This window comes from Apaloderma vittatum, unplaced genomic scaffold, assembly GCF_000703405.1.
Source record: "Apaloderma vittatum isolate BGI_N311 unplaced genomic scaffold, ASM70340v1 scaffold8296, whole genome shotgun sequence".
Classification (NCBI taxonomy): Eukaryota; Metazoa; Chordata; class Aves; order Trogoniformes; family Trogonidae; genus Apaloderma; species Apaloderma vittatum.
This window is the reverse complement of record NW_009719970.1, coordinates 22795-38617: the sequence shown is the minus strand read 5'-3', so window position 1 is coordinate 38617 and position 15823 is coordinate 22795. Positions and strand designations below refer to the sequence as shown.

The following is a 15823-nucleotide window of genomic DNA, read 5'->3' as shown; positions in this document are numbered from 1 at the left end:
CCCTACAAACATCAGCAATAAAGATCCCAATTTCAGAAGGAAACTATGACCAAAAATACTTGGTCACAGTAAGTTTTTTATTTCCACTTTTAATTAAGTTAGCGCAGTCTGCTGGTAGGTAGGGTCTCACCAGCTTTAGAAGAAGGGAGCAGGGAGGAAAGAAGATCTACCGCAGCTATTTCTTCATCACAATATTGCAATGCTTCCTCCTCACAAACAGGTTAACGTCAAGAACAGTGTAGAGGAACTCGTTAAAGCCCTGCTTAAACAAGCCCGGACTGATCTGGAAAAGGTCCGAGCCATATGGATGTGGATATGCCATCACATAGGTAGGTTGAGATCTTCAGTTGAGAAGATAAGGCTGTTGCTGTCACTCACCTTACGCTCACTATCTCATGGGTCAGTTTCACATGGAGGGTGGGAAGAAGACTTCCTGGATGTATTTATCCAGAAATGTATTCAGAGGTTATCTCACCATCTCTGTTCCCATAATCCCTCCCCTCACGCTGCCAGCCCTACAAGGTTTGTGTGTAAATGGTTTCTTTCTACATGATGAACTTGTAACTCCTACCCAACTTACTCGAAGGTATAACCATCCAAGTCCCTATCACCTAAGCAGCCAGAGCAGGAAGCCAGGCTGCCAAGCACCAGAAGCTTGGTTGTCACATTCAGAACCATCCAACACCACAAGAACTTTCATCTCCACCACTGTCCTGAGTCCCCGCAACCCCCCCGCAGCCCTTCCCAGCGCACTCCACATGCTGATGCCTTTGCTCCAGGAGGGTCTCAGCATAGTGTGGATACACCACCAGGAACCATCAAGCTGCCTTGCCCAGCTCAGTGTCATCACAGCTGCTTCTGTTGCTCCCTCTTTGGGCAGCACACATCCATCAGCCATGTCAGCACAGCACATCAGGGAGGCCAGCCTTCACAAAACGTGCGGGCACCAGCGTGATTGTTGTTCCTGCCTGTATGTGCAACCTTTCAACCTTCTTGAGAGCTGCAATCACTCGGTTTCCCCTGCCCCTTCCTAACCAACGCCAACCCCAGCAACTCTAGAGTTTCAGAAATAACAAGAGATACGAGGAGGACAAGGAAGGAGGAGGAGGCAGCATTTGTTGCCTCTCCAGTCTGACACATCAGAGGGAGCAAAAGGCTTCTTGCCACCCCAAGCTCCTTGGGGAAATGGGATGTGCAACATGACTGCGTTTCACAAAGCTTACACAAAAACATTTCTTTCCCATTAACTCTTGGGGCCGGAGGGAGAGAAACACAGCTATGCTTTTCTTTCCTTGTTTTCCTACGCATCCTGACGGGCTCTGGTGTGGTGCAGTTCGCTGGCAGAACAGGCCAGCTGATGGAGAGCAGAGGAGCAATTTGGGAAGCAATGGCCTGATCTCATGCCCACTGAGATCAGCAGAGCTTTGCCAGCAACTGCATGGTTAGGTCAGTCCCAAGCAGCTTTAATCTTAAATATGCAGACTGCTGATTTCACTGCATTTCCTGAAACCGAGCGCTGAACTCCTGTCAGCTGCCAGTCGTTCAGTCTTTATGCCATTAACTCATTTCTGCCTGTCCCTGCCTGGGCCAGATCCTGCTTGGGACAGTCGGTCTGGTTTGAGTTGGTCCGCTGACCTTGCATGCATTCACAGGATGTCTCCGATCCCCAACAGGTATACTGTGATCTTCGCAAGATTTATTTTTACATGATCTTGGCCCCAGTTCTTCTTTCTTCCTGCAGGGATTGACCCCTATTTACATGCATGGGAAATAAATACAGTGCTAGGAATTTAAAACAGCTCACGAAAATGCAGTGTATCTATCCTGGAAGAGCACTGACAATATAAACTCCTTCCTTGTTTGGATTTTAAGCGAGAAGGCTGCTCCTGGATATCTCTTCCCACCCAATTCAGCTCCCTGCCTGCAACAAACTGCTACCTCCGTGCAGCAGGAGCACTAAAAGAGATTATTTTAGTTATTGTTTCTAGCACAAATACAGTCATGTGCAGCCAGCCAGCTCTCCATGCTCCTCAAAGTGCTCTGCAGCTTTGATGGTGGCTCAGTGAACATCCCAGGCTGAGAAAGCCAGCCTCTCCCTCCCGGCCCACGAGCCAGCCCGAGGCAGCCGTCAGCTGAGCCCCTTGGATAAAAGACAAGCGGTTGCAGCATTTCATCAAAGCACAAGTACAGTGCATTGCCAGCTCTTTTTCCTCTTCCACAGCATTAAAGGGAGGATGAATCAGCTGATGCAGCATTCCTTTCAGCTTTGCCAGAAAAATATATTTGTATTTTAAGAAAGAGGTTATGGACATGACCAAGGTTGGTTGGTATTGAATTAACCTTCCCAGACCAGTTCCTCAAGCTCTGTCTGAAGGAACGCTTCTGTGCATTCATTCAGAGAAATTAAGATTTCCTACTCTTCCAGGTATTAACGTAACTCACTTGGAACAAATCATGTCAGGTATTTCCCAACAAGCTACTTTTCAGGTATTTTTAATACAAATTGCTCGGGAAGAGTACAAAAAATTCAGTATTTTTTCTTTGACAGTAACACGAGTCTAACTCCTTCAAATGCAGAACTCTCTATTTTTTACTATGAGCTCCTGAGCTTGTAGAACCCCTTGCACTAGTGCAGCCCCTGGGAAGGGCCCACTTTCTCTAAAAAGGGCACAGTTTTCCTCCCATCTGGATTCAACCACTGAATCCCAGCCCAGGCTTAGAAGAAACAGTGATGAGAGATAGACCTCGTCCCTCTCTCCCCACCAGCCATCCACAACATCCTTGTGCAGCACGCGCCACGGCTCGTTTCTCTTTGCTCGTGCTCACAGAGACGAAAAGCAATCCAAGCTTTGCTCCTGCTGCCCGTCGATCGTGTTGCCTCAGGCTTTTGGATGAACTTTTGTCTGCGTTCCTTCCCGCAGAATACGACGTAGTGGGCTACCATAACAAAAGCCAGCTGTCGAGCAAACCCATAGATGTGCTTCAGACCGGGAAGAGCATTTGCGAGGGATACGCTGGGCTCTTTGAACAAATGTGCAGGTAAATTAAGTTCAGAAACATTCAATGCCAGGGAGAGTTAACATTCACTGTCATCTCTGTGCCTATTCTGTCTGCCTTTGCATTGACTGATGTGACTTTAAGCAGGATGTGGAACTTTAGCTTTCAAACCATGCTGTGGAAAAACAGCAAGTCCTAGAAAGGTCAATTTTGCTTCCTCCTCCACCCGCTCCACCCCCACCGTCCCCAGCATAATTTACTTTGTGCCATCTGCTGAGCTTCGCATTGCATTAACATAATGGCAGATGAAAACACGGAGCTAATTTGGTTAGAAGCAGCTAGGTTTTTTCCTTTGAGTATCTGTGTGTGAAGGTTAAAAGCATGGCAAGACTTAAACAAGGAGGAGTGTTGTCTCCAACATGCTCCCGTGCAACAGGGAAGCACAGTCCCAAAAGGAGCTTTCCCAAAACCTTCTGGAGATACTCTCTACCCTCCACTGCCTCACACTTACCATGGTCAATCTCAACGTGCATCACCATTGAGGCCAACACTACAATTTCCATTTTATAACTAAAATTCATTCTCCTGCCTACAAAACCTCATTGACATCACTGGGCATTAGTTGCAGAAATGAGTGAGATTTCCTCCACAAAGAAGGGCTTTACAATCACAAAACCATTTTATAGAAGAGGCAGCCCCTTCCCTGGCAGGGAGCTCGGGCACTTTGCATACGAGCGCAGTGCAAATCCCTTCTCCCTCACATTTCTCCAACTCGGTAAAGAAAGGAGATGGCCTTTGCACAAGGCAACTCTGAAGCACCACAGCATGAGCAGCATCTGCCCTCCCACAGCTGCGTGTGTAAAGGAGTAGTGAAGGCAATGAAGGTGCCTGGCAAGTTTGGGACCAGCCTCGTGTAGCAGAGTTGCCCAAAAGGACAAAACTGGACCTGAGGACTCAGGGGCACAAGACTGTAAGGGGCTTCCCAATGTCAGAAAGCACTTCCTAAGAGTTTGCAAGGTGGCTCTCCCAGGGAGCACCTTCTCAGCAAAGAAGCTTCCATTTACAAGGCAGCTTTGGAAAAAAAAAAACCCAACAACAAAAAAATCCAGTTATTAATTGGCATATGGGAATAACAATTGGCTTTCCACACCATCTAAAATGATTTGGGAAGGTTTTCACTATGAAACAAACAAATCTACAGGGAAAAGGACAGATTTAAAAAAAAAAATAAAATACTGTGCCAGATGCTAAAACGGTGAATGTTTCCAACCAATAACATATCCCTTGATACTGGATCTTGCTTTCTAAAGAGTAAACTAAAGAAATAAGATGATGAAGTATGAATTTATAATTGCATCTTATGGAAGAGTTATTAGCAATTAGAAGTGGAGGAAATTTGCACCTGTTCATTAAAAAGCGTATGTTTAGTTCATTAAAAACATTAATCCTTGCAAGGATATATTTTTACTGTTTAAAGGTTCCGTTGATTTACTCTTAATTCCTCAGTTCCAGGTTGATTATTCATTTTGTGATTCCGGAAACCTCCCAGTCACCCAGCCTAATACTTTTGCCAAATATTAGCTAAATGTTTAGCTCCTTTCCCAAAAAAATATTATCTAAATGTTTACCTCCTTTTCTGAAAAACTATAACCAAAGATAACACCCCTTTCTTACAATGGGATCTCCTCATCCCTTCTTGTGCACTGTTCAAGTCTTATGCTGAGTCCAAGCATAAAAGGCAAGAGGCAAAAAGCAGTCATCTTACGTAAAGGTTTCTCAGAGCCAAATTTTGCAGGGTGGGAAAAAAAGGTATTTTATCATGCCTTTTTTTCCTAGCTCCTGTTGAGGCAACTTTAACAACCAACCCAATTTGCCAGTCGCCTGGAGTCTTCTGCTGAAGTCAATGGCTGACACTGATTGAGTCCCACTTGTCCCAATGCCAGCAGAGAGAAGAGTTACTATTGCAGACATAACAGTCACCTCCGACTACAGCTTTGGCGGCCGGTTGCCTTCCCATTAGCTGAGACTCCTGTCACAGAGGAAAGGTGGGCACGGACAGTAGGAAGCTGTCCACAAAACATCCGTTTCCAATCACCAGGCACAACAGCGACGAACGGAAACACAGGCTTCTGACTAATATTTTAGCAGCATTTATCATGAATTGGCTTCTTAGCTAACAAGTAAACTCAAGGAGGTAGCATGTCCAAGTGAATCAAGAAGTGTAAATTCATAAATTCAATTCAAGGCAAAACCTTGCTGTCTGGATTTAGGGAGAAACGCATTGACAAGAATTAACAAGAGGTTTCAGCACCACTTTTGAGAGCAAAGCTGACCACGCTCCCTACAGTGAATCTAACCACTTAGCTGCTCCTTATTCATAATTATTCTGCAAATAACCAGCTTTCACATCCTCTTGCCTCTCCTGATCTCTACAGTCAGTAGCTTGCTTTCTTTTGAGGCACGCGAGTGTATACCCACCTACAAGTATAAACCATTCTGTCTCCCTCTGGAGAAGCCAGATTTGCTCCTTTTTTAGACGAAATTGAAGTAAAACCTGAAATCAAAGGGAAGAGGGTGTCATTGAATTACGCTAACACCTGTAGCAAGATCCAGAATACTTCCTACTCATTTTTTAAACAGAAAAGCAACTTAGCTTCTAACCTCCTTGCTGCACCAAGCAGATGTTGCCAACTGTTTCTTAATTCAGTTGTTCCAGTCCACCTTGTATCTAGGTCATCTTCTACCATCACACTGACCCTTCAAGCAGCATTCCTGGAGATCTTCTCAACTGGTTAATTTATCTGTATGAAGTCATTTACACAAGAACAGAGACAGGATCACTCCTTTTACCAATAGCCTGTATTTTTGTCTATCCATTATTAAGAGAGAACACTGTTTAAATGCTCTGACCTCTCTTTTGGAAACTTTGAACACATCCAAGCACAAACACTTCTTGCTATTTTGCTAATGTTCACTGTAAGTGAGAGTACAGAGAAAATAAAGGGCAGAACTTGTCCCTTAGTGTTCTCTCGGAATATCCCAGCTAACAAGAATGTCTAGTGAAGCCTAGAAGGATTAGACTCCAATCCCCATGAAATTAGTGGGCATTTGGTACTTAGCTCCTGTTAGGCCGCTTTGAAACTCCCAGGGTCAAATCTTCCTTAAAGTTCCCAGGCCAGCTCCTAGTCTCAGTTACATCATGTAAAGCCAAGCTCTCACCAGTCTTGTCAATGGAGTTGCTCCAGATTTACTGCCCAGCTTCATGTTAGAATTTGGCTCACAGTCGACTGTGGGCTGGCAAGGACTTTACAGACCACCTGCGACAACAGGTTTCTCGATGGCGTTTCTTCCAGGCTTGCCACAAATACCTCATGTGACCGGCAGCGCCTTGCTACTGCTGCCTAACAGCCCACGCTAAACGAACCGCTTTCCATGCTCCTTCTTCTTTGCTGGCCACCTTCAGCAGGGATGGAGTACCACCACGTTTCTCCTCTCCGTATAACTCTTGTCTTCTCTCTGCAGGCTACCCAATGTGAGCTGGCTCTCAATCACCCCTTTGCAGTTGTGATCCTATTTTTGACACTCTTCCTTAAAGAATTTAAGAAAGAATGTAGGAATTCCATTTGATACTCTTAAAGCGTATCAAATAGCTAGCACAAAGACATCCAGGTTTGAGTTTAGTAAGTCTCTATGAGAAGCTGAAGTGACCACCTTTCCTTTAAACCAGCATCATCTCGCTGAAAAAAGCAGTCCTTCCTATAAGCACTGCTGCACTGCTAATTACCAGCCAGTATCTGTTATCAGACCTTAACTTCTTAACAACCATGCTGACTATCTTTCCCATAAATATCACTTTTCTTCTGAGTTAAACCCACACTAGAGCACGCACAGTTTATTACTTAAGGTAGTTGTTCCAGTTAACATACTTTTCAACGAAGAAAAATGTCAATACCATCCTACAATCCTCCAAGTGAACCAATTTTAGATTAATACTGAAATAAGATGCCAATGTTAGGTTCTGTTGCTATCAACAGTAGAGAGCTCGTTAACACAGTGCTTATTTCAATCTTATTTACACATCAACACAGGTTATTTGTTATTTTTTTAAAAACCAGACTATTTAATCATTTGTACCCTGGGCAAGTACAAGCTCATTCTTTAAGGGAACTTAAATCATCATGCACAATCCCGTGAGGTCTAAGATATCTTAGCCGGTGTCAAACACGAGGTCTGCCATCACAGAGGGAACGCAAGCATGAACAGACGCACTTTTAATTTATAATTACATGCGCTAATTGTGGACAGCATCAAAGGGATTCCACTGAGTAACAAGACAGAGAGCAATTAAGCGCACTTCGTCTTTGTCATGCTCCTCTAACAATGCTGAATTGATGATGCATCACACAAAAAGAGAGGAAATATGCAAAAACTGGAAGAGAAAAGCCCCTTCCTCCAGTGGGATGCTCTCTCCAAGTCCCTATGCAAAAGCTACAAGAAAAAATGGTCCCTACTCAACATCTCGGGCCTCGTTACCTTCAGTTTCTCTCACGTGTCCACTCCATATGAAGCCTTTCACTAGCATAACCCAGAAAAAGAGAGTGTTGTCAATGGTCAAAGGGGAGAACTTGCCTCTCCCTAGATGTGCTGACAGGATGGTATGGGAAGGCAGTTAAAGGAAAGCTGCACAGAGATCCCCCCGTCAAGCATAAAACAGTGCCACAGCTAACTGGAATCTTCCCAAAGAATTAAAAAGTGCAGAAATCTAGGCATTTAGCACAGCAGTCTGTCACCAGGGTCAGAAGTTGGAGTTTTCAAAGAGAAGTACTCTTGCACGCACCCCAAACTCCCCTGGCATTCTGTTGCAAGAAGGCACCCGAGGAGCTGACGGAGCTAGTCCACTTGACTGTAGGCTTGAAGTTTTGCAGACTTTGCTCCTCCTTTTGTCCTTCTACAAAAGTACACTGACAGGTTTAAAATAGAAGCCTCCTGCTGCATCTTATTGTTTCCTTTTAGTATTGCAGGAATCCAGTGCATGAAGCTCCTGGGATACTCTAAGGGGTATGGGTACAAGATGGGACAGACCTTTACGGGGGACTCCGACCATGCCTGGAACGCTGTCTACCTTGATGGAAGGTGGCATTTACTCGATAGCACCTGGGGAAGTGGTGCTGTTGATGATTCTTTCACCAAGTTCACCTTCAGGTAAAGAACCATCCACTATGTTAATACATAAACCTAACACAAAGGCAGAAATAAAGCTGATGGGCTTAGCTCACCAGACAGTGACAGATTTTAAACCCCACAGCAAGACCCACAGCCCTGAGCAACACGTCTATGCTGCCTATCCAAGGGATGGAGCACATATCTGTAGAAAGCCAGTGGCCCTGAGCCGCAAGCTGCGTAACTGCTGAAAGTGAGCTTGTTTTGCTTATCACTTCATTTTATGCAACATTACATGGCACTTGATTCATAGCTTTCAGCTGCCTTAGAGAGGGTGCCTCCACGCCTTCAAACAACAAGCAGTGCCTCCCTCTTTCTTCAGGAGCCCATGGTGGCAGGGGATAGTGCAAATACCCTGGGTTTATCCAAAAACTAAGCATATGTCCTGGAATTGGAAGACCAAAACTCAGGTTCCTTCTCTGCCTGGAGAGTCTCAAATCCACAGACCTCAGTTTCTCAGCAGCCCAAAACACTCCGATTTCCTCCTGCTCAAATCACCACCACTGTGCAGGGAAAGAATGAACTATTTAAAATTACTCATTTTCCTTTAACCTCTTCCTTCTTCTTGCAGGTACAATGAGTTTTACTTTCTGACTCACCCAGCCCTGTTCATTAACAATCACTTCCCAGATAACAGTAACTGGCAGCTTCTTAAACCAACGCTGACGCTGAAGGAGTTTGAGAACAACATGCTGCACAACAGTAATTTTTACATGTTGGGCCTGCTGACTGCACACCCGGAGACAGCTGTCATCCAAACAGGTAACACCCTGCGGAGGGGAAACTGCAAAGCATCTTACCTTATGCAGCCCCGCAGCCACCACACACTGCCATGTGTGTAGTGAATTACACTGCCAGCTTGGTTCTGGCAAGCAGAGCGTACTCAAAGCTCCTGGGGCAGAGGAGGGTCTTTTTTTCTTCCCTTTTTTGATTTTTCTTTATGTTCAAGCTGTGAAAAATTGTAGCAGCCCCTGGGTCTAAATGAAAGCTTCAGTGAACAGATGAAGATCAGCCAGCATCAGTGGTGCAAAATGAGAAGTATTGCTATTATATATTTGCAACTCTGGCTGGAAAATGAGATTAAAACCTCTTATGATGTTCCAAAAGTTTGAGTTATTGAATGATGTTTAAACAGGCACTTCTTTATTTAATACTGTGCACACTGAGTAAGTCCAGCAGCTCTTTTAACATACAACTGTTCAGTTAATACCACTGAACAACTAGGCCCACCTTTAAGATCACCTTCTTCAGATTTCAAAAGAGCTGCAGGAATTTAACTAGCTAATTTATGAATGCTAAGAACACAGAGTTAAATATTTAAAGGCAACAACATATTACGACTTAATGCGGTCAAGCGGTTTGGGAATAGGCTCATAGGGAGGTAGATTATCTCATATCCATATGCTGGAGAGTTCCTGCACTTTTCTCTGAAGCTTCTTAGAACAGTCACTGGACTAGCAATCAGGTCTAATCGTATCTAATTAAGTCCTTCTCAAACACACAGGCTGACAGTACTTTCAGTTATATTTCATACAGGCTTTCATCTTCTATAGAACCACAGTCCCATTTCAGTGTATATCAAAATAGGATAAATGCACATCTCCAAAACAAAGGCCGCTCTTCATTCTTTTTGAAGGACACTGGCCTAAGCAGACAGCTGACAAGCTATGACCTGTCAACTGCAGCTCTTTATCTTACTATTAGAGAAGAAGCAATTTATCAGGACAAATGAGTCTCCCCAGAACAGGGCGTACATGCAAAAAATGTACTGAAATTCCATGCAGTTTCTTTTCTTTTGTATTTCATAGTAAATGGAAAAGCCTCTGTATCAGTGGATTGCCGTTCTGCCACATTATTTACGTTTAAGCTGAAGGGAACAGATGAACATGGTTTAATGACTTTGAAAAAACATGGAATGAAGCTAGATATCTACCCACAGAAGACAGGGAGTCACAAGCTGCAGATCTTCGCCAAGCCCTCCAAAGCCTCAGAAGATGTCTACAAATGCGTGTTAGAATACGTCGTGGAGTGCAAGTCTGTGGACAAGGCCATGTGTTTCCCAAAGGACTTGCATCAGCCTGTCGGACCAAGCTGGTTCACAGAGCGGCAAGGGTTCCTGCGGCCGTCACAGCCCAGCCCCATCATCCACACCAACGACGGGCGGTGTTCAGTCACCTTCACCCTGGGCAAAGACATAAGTGTCTTAGCCTCGCTGCACTCTGATAACAGCAGCCTGACAGAGGACATGAGAAGGCGGCACATCATGCAAATCCATCGCGGGAATCAAATTGAGTTGAAGATCCATCTGCCCCACGCAGGGAACTTTGTGCTGAAAATCTATGCCAAGAAGAAGTCAGATCCTGGCAATTACGACTACATCTTCAACTACCTCATCACTTGCCTGAACACTGAAGCGAAGTGGCCAGCTTTCCCTCAGAGTTACACCAAGTGGGTGGAAGACTACGAAATACTGGAGCCGCTCTCTGGCTTGCTACCAGCGAATCGCAACGTTCACTTTAAACTCAAAATGCACGGGATAGCAAAGGTGCTAGTTCAAGCGGAGAACACTTACCCTCTCACCCAGAACAGAGGGTACTGGGAGGGAACCTGCAACACTTCAGGATGCAGAGAGGTGTTTGTGATGGTGCACGAGAACGCTAACCACAGCTTTTACTCACACGTCCTGAAATACGAAGTTGAGACCCAGTAACACCCTCCTCCTTGTTCTTTTACTCACCTGCATGAACCAACCTTTTCAACATGCCCAAAACAAATACAGCTTTAGGAGATGGCTCATTCTCTTGATGAAATCTGTTCTTTCAATAAATGCAGGACAACACTTGCAGGTTTTTGCAAGACTATGGGCTCAAAGAAGTTCAAAGAAGCAGAAAATCCTGTTAATAAGGGAGCAGCAGCGGAAGAAATTAAATAAAACCCTCACCTATGTTTCAGTAATAGTATCCAGACAAACATTTTGAAGAAAACAACTGACAGTCTGGCCACAGGTCATTCTGGGCCAGCAGTGACTGCTGGTTTCCAAGTTATGGACCATAAGAAAAGTCTTACAATGGCTACTCCAAGAAGAATCCACCTACTTGCAGGGCAGGATGAAGAAAGCACACCCTGGTTTTGAGCAGCAATATCAGACACAAGGAACTTCAGGATATTTAAGCTGAGTTTCTGTATATCTGTAGTCAAGTTGCAAAATACATCCCAGGAGAGAGAAGTGTTAGGAAGAAGATACAACATGAAGTTTTCTTGTGCACTTCATTGTCTTACAAATTTAAGTGATACTGCAAAATTACTTTTTACACTTACTCTTAAATAAACAAAATAATTTTTACCTTTTTATATTAGAGTATTTGAATTGTAAACACGTTTTCTGCAATATTAACAGTGTAATCATATCTCAAGTATATAGGTGTTTCCATAACTAAACCTACAGTAAAATGGAGAATAAAGTTCTCAAAAATCACTCCATACTCCAACTTGTCTATGCTATACTGCAACTAAAAATCTTAAGGGATTATGTGGAATAGCAGGCTGACTGACATTATTATCATGTAAAGATCTGTTTGGTGCCATACTCTTGGAAAATCTCTACATGCGCAAGGCGAAGGCGGTCTTCTAGTGAATCTCACCACAAATACATGTCATAAGATCAAGGCACATTTTTGCACCGATTCCGACGTCCGTTAAGTGTTAACATGACCCAAGAGATATTATGTTTGAGCTTGAATTTAAAATAAACCTATTATGTTTTTGCATTCTGTTTCATTGATGAAACAATACGAATTCCTCATCACAAAGCTGCTGTCCTCTCCACACAAAATACATGAGTTATTCCTACATTCCCCTTCTCCTCAGCCACTGGGTGACAAGTTACAGGAGATAGCAAAGGGCTGCCCATCCGCAGGCTCACTGCCTCCAGCTTCCCCCATCACTCCCTCTACGCCAGCAACCAGGGTTGAGCCCCCTTCTTAAACAAGTCAAGTGAGTGCACAGGGTACCTGGAGCCTCTCAGTGAGGACAGAGGCTACTGCAGACACAGGTATAAAGACGTGTAAGCTAACAAAGCTTATTCTAGTACACCGGGAGTACGGCAATGCTTTGGGATTCTTTTGTACTTGGAGACAAGTAGACTCCACATATGACATAAAAGTAGGTTTTAAGTCCTCTCCCAAACAGCTAAGTGTCTTTGCCCTCAAAACTGGCAGCAGCAGCTCCTCCCTGCAGGAACACTAACTAGCCGTGTAGCCCAGCAGGCATCTGCTCCCTGGACAGCAATACATACCAAACAGCACAGATGCAGATGTAAAAAGGGCTCAGGGATTTTTGATCGTTTGGATCTTGAAGGCTAAAGCAAGCCTCATCTGTAAGCGCAGACAGCCTTGGTTTGTTTCGGTGCCTAGCAGAAGGATTCTTTTTTCTTAGAATCCATTTTTCAGATCAAGGAGGACACATGTCAGCAGCTTTCATTTTACAGGTCAAGCTCATCCAGTCAAATTCATCAATTCTTACAATGGCAGGGTAAGGAGGCATCCTAGGAAGCTCAGGAACTGAAGAAAACTACTCTTTCCACATAACAGGGTCAAGAATACTGAACTACACACAACCTTCCTGCAACCAAGTACTTGATGTTTGCTTACACGTATTTGCTTACAACAGGCACAATGAGGAGGCAGCCACAGTAAAGCCTCTCCACAGAGTGACATCAGTGTGTTCGTGGTCCTTGCTCCTCATCTCAAAGACTCCCTTTCACGAGGTCTCTCTCTAACCCACATGTTCTATTTCCATCTCAGGATGGCAGGGGGGAAAAAAAATTATCCCAAGGGACTAGAGAAGACAGTTTATACACTCTCACCCCCTACCTAGCAAGATCTCAGAGAGTATTTCCTCCTCCCACTGCAGAACACTGCAAAACCCAGGCACTTGCAATTATTCACAGGTATGCAGGCATAGACTCCTTTAACCCCTCAAAGAGGGACCTAAAGCACCATTGCACCCACGAAAGAACATCTGTGACACACTAAAGACAGCCTGCGCCTGCAACAGCTTCCCACTTTCGAGACGCTAGGCTGGTAAAAACAGAAGTACTGCAAATACATTTCTACACTGTTGTTTCAAGCAGAAAACAAACATCTGGCTCAGCCCTGCAAACGTCTAAGAAATTCTTTAGTGCTATCTAAGGCATGAGTTCAAAGACACAAAAAACCCCTCTCCAACTTCATTAATTATAAAACTTCCAGAGCCAGGTGATTATTCCAAGGGATGTTTGACACTGCAAAGGCAGAGAAGAATGCCTGAGAAACCCTGCAGCCCCAGATAAAAGCACCTCAGAAGTCTGTACTTGCTGTGACATCTCCCTCCAGGATAAACAAGTCTTTTTCCTCCTCCCCCTCATAAAAAATGCACACTCTTCAGCACGGCCAAGACTCTAACACCAGGAGAACATCTCTGGAACAGACTTCTCTTATCTCAGGACTACCAGCTCTCCCACTTCAGTCAGAGTTCTCCCCTGGCAGGCCTTAGGACTGAACAGTTTTCGTAATCCCCACCAAGAGGTGCAATTACTTCGCACTATGCATTTCAGATCACTCAGTTTTGCAAATACCTTGTTTCTCAGTGAAGGTAAATTACGCGTAGAAGTTTTTATCTCTGACAAGCGCATCTCCGCATTTCCATCTACTCACGAGCTAGCTTCCCCACCCACAGAACGAACACGGCTAGCATAAAACCCGGTGATACCGTTAGCGTACAATCTGATGCTTTGCTATTTCCACGCTGGCTGTGAGAAAGGCGCTTGCTTAAGACTGAGCAGCACAGTGAGAGCAGGAAACTGTTCAACTCATCACACTGCCTTGCTCAGCCTCTGTCCTCCTCCCCTGCTGTCCGTGCACAGCAGCTCCAGAAAGAGCAAGCACACGAGTCTCTGACACTGTGTATCTGCAAAGCGACAAGACGCAAAGACAGAGCACATACACCAGCACAGTTCCCCTGCTGCAAATTTTACTCTTTAGATCATTTTAGATCAAATTTTTACAGCCTACTCCCTGAATGAAGCTGCTTATTAAATGTATTAGAAATTAATACTGCAGCACTATGGGTGATAATTAAACAAATGGATCATCTTCGGTTTCACTCGTCACTTCTGCCAACATGAACTTCCAAATATCTCTAAAGTGACACGGAAGCAAACATCACCAATGAGCCCAAATGTCTTCTAAACTTCTGAAAACACTTAGTGCATAATGCAACACTCAGTAACTTACTTCAGGAAATATAATATGATTTGTAAGTTATCACTTTAAAAATGGTATTGCTGTCACCACGATGAGATGAAGTATCCCCCAAGAGTTCTGGCATATCACACATCCAGTGGATCTATAGGTTCATCCAGGACAAAAAAACATTTTGTTCTGTTTTGAGGTTCAGTTTTTGTCAAAATGCCCCGTGACCAACAAGTCCTACTTGTGATCTGGATAGCTAAGGTGGATGTCCCAAAAATGCTTACCTGTGGACAGCTCTGGGCCAAGAGCTGAGGTCAGTGGCTATGTGCAAAATGCACAACCACTGTTTATGCCTAGTAGTGGATGGTTCAATGCCTCATTACAAAGACTGCAGAGAATCCACAATGGATTTGAAGTCCTGTGCAAAGAACTCCAGAAGAAAGCCAAAATAAAAGGACTTGTTGATTCAAATGCTTTTGAAACTCTGAAATGCAAAATTGCTTGACCAAAGGCAGTCCCATTTTATGGCATGACAAAGACGCTGCAGTCTGCAGACAGGCATCACCTTCATCGACCTCATCTGCCTAACTCATTGGTTGGTTTTTGCATGCACATATCACTTTTGAATTCCCGTTTCCTGACAGCATTAAACTGCTCTAAGACAAGGCATAGAAAACTTAAAGACATGGACAAGTGTGTCTCTGTCCCCAGGTCTGCCGCACGAAGGTTGTGACGGCTCAGACACAGAATTGCAGAGTGCTACTGGAAGGAAGACAAGTCCATAGGAAACAGGTTCTGTTCACTCATTAACAACTTAGTTTCACTGAGGAAGGGCTGAGTACATTGCCCAAAACAGGTTATAGATGTACTCTAGTGCAGCAGTTCAGGCTGACAGGACGGTGTCTGAGACCACCCAGATTCAAAACATGCTGATACCAGCTAACGCGGCAGCTCCAATTACGCCTGCAGGATAGACGAATCTCGCTTGTTTCTGGGCTCTCCTCCCATTCCATTTCACTTCCAGTTCCACCTACTCTCCTTTCTTTTGTAAGAGCTGTGACCACAATCAGAATTCAGCCATTCAGTCCTCTGCTATTTTGCAGTACTTCAAGCAATGTGCAAGGCAAGATAAAGACACCAGATACTATACAAATAGGAAAAGGCAGAAGTTGCAAGAACCGAGAGATATGAAGAAATTCCACTAAGAAGAAATTAACTGGAGAAAATACAGACAGCTTAAAGGAAAGAGGAATTATATCTTTGTTCCTTGAAGGACACAGCTACTTGGAGACAGAAAGGATAGAAATGGAAAATGTACCGATCAAAATTCCTGATGAGAGCGCAAGGTAAGCCTCCAGAGATTTACTCCATACGTT

The 15823-nt window shown here is 44.2% G+C and overlaps 1 protein-coding gene across 1 annotated transcript in view; it reads left to right on the top strand.

Moving 5' to 3' along the window:
- KY (kyphoscoliosis peptidase) overlaps positions 1–10927 on the top strand; it is a gene marked incomplete at its 5' end in the record, with an annotated part of 12938 nt that extends 2011 nt beyond the window's left edge. Inside the window, 5 exons of the mRNA XM_009870852.1 lie at positions 221–329; positions 2922–3039; positions 8011–8199; positions 8789–8979; positions 10026–10927. Coding sequence (XP_009869154.1) covers positions 221–329; positions 2922–3039; positions 8011–8199; positions 8789–8979; positions 10026–10927 — 1509 coding nt within the window. The remainder of the gene's footprint in view (positions 1–220; positions 330–2921; positions 3040–8010; positions 8200–8788; positions 8980–10025) is intronic.
- Between the last annotated feature and the right edge of the window lie 4896 nt (positions 10928–15823).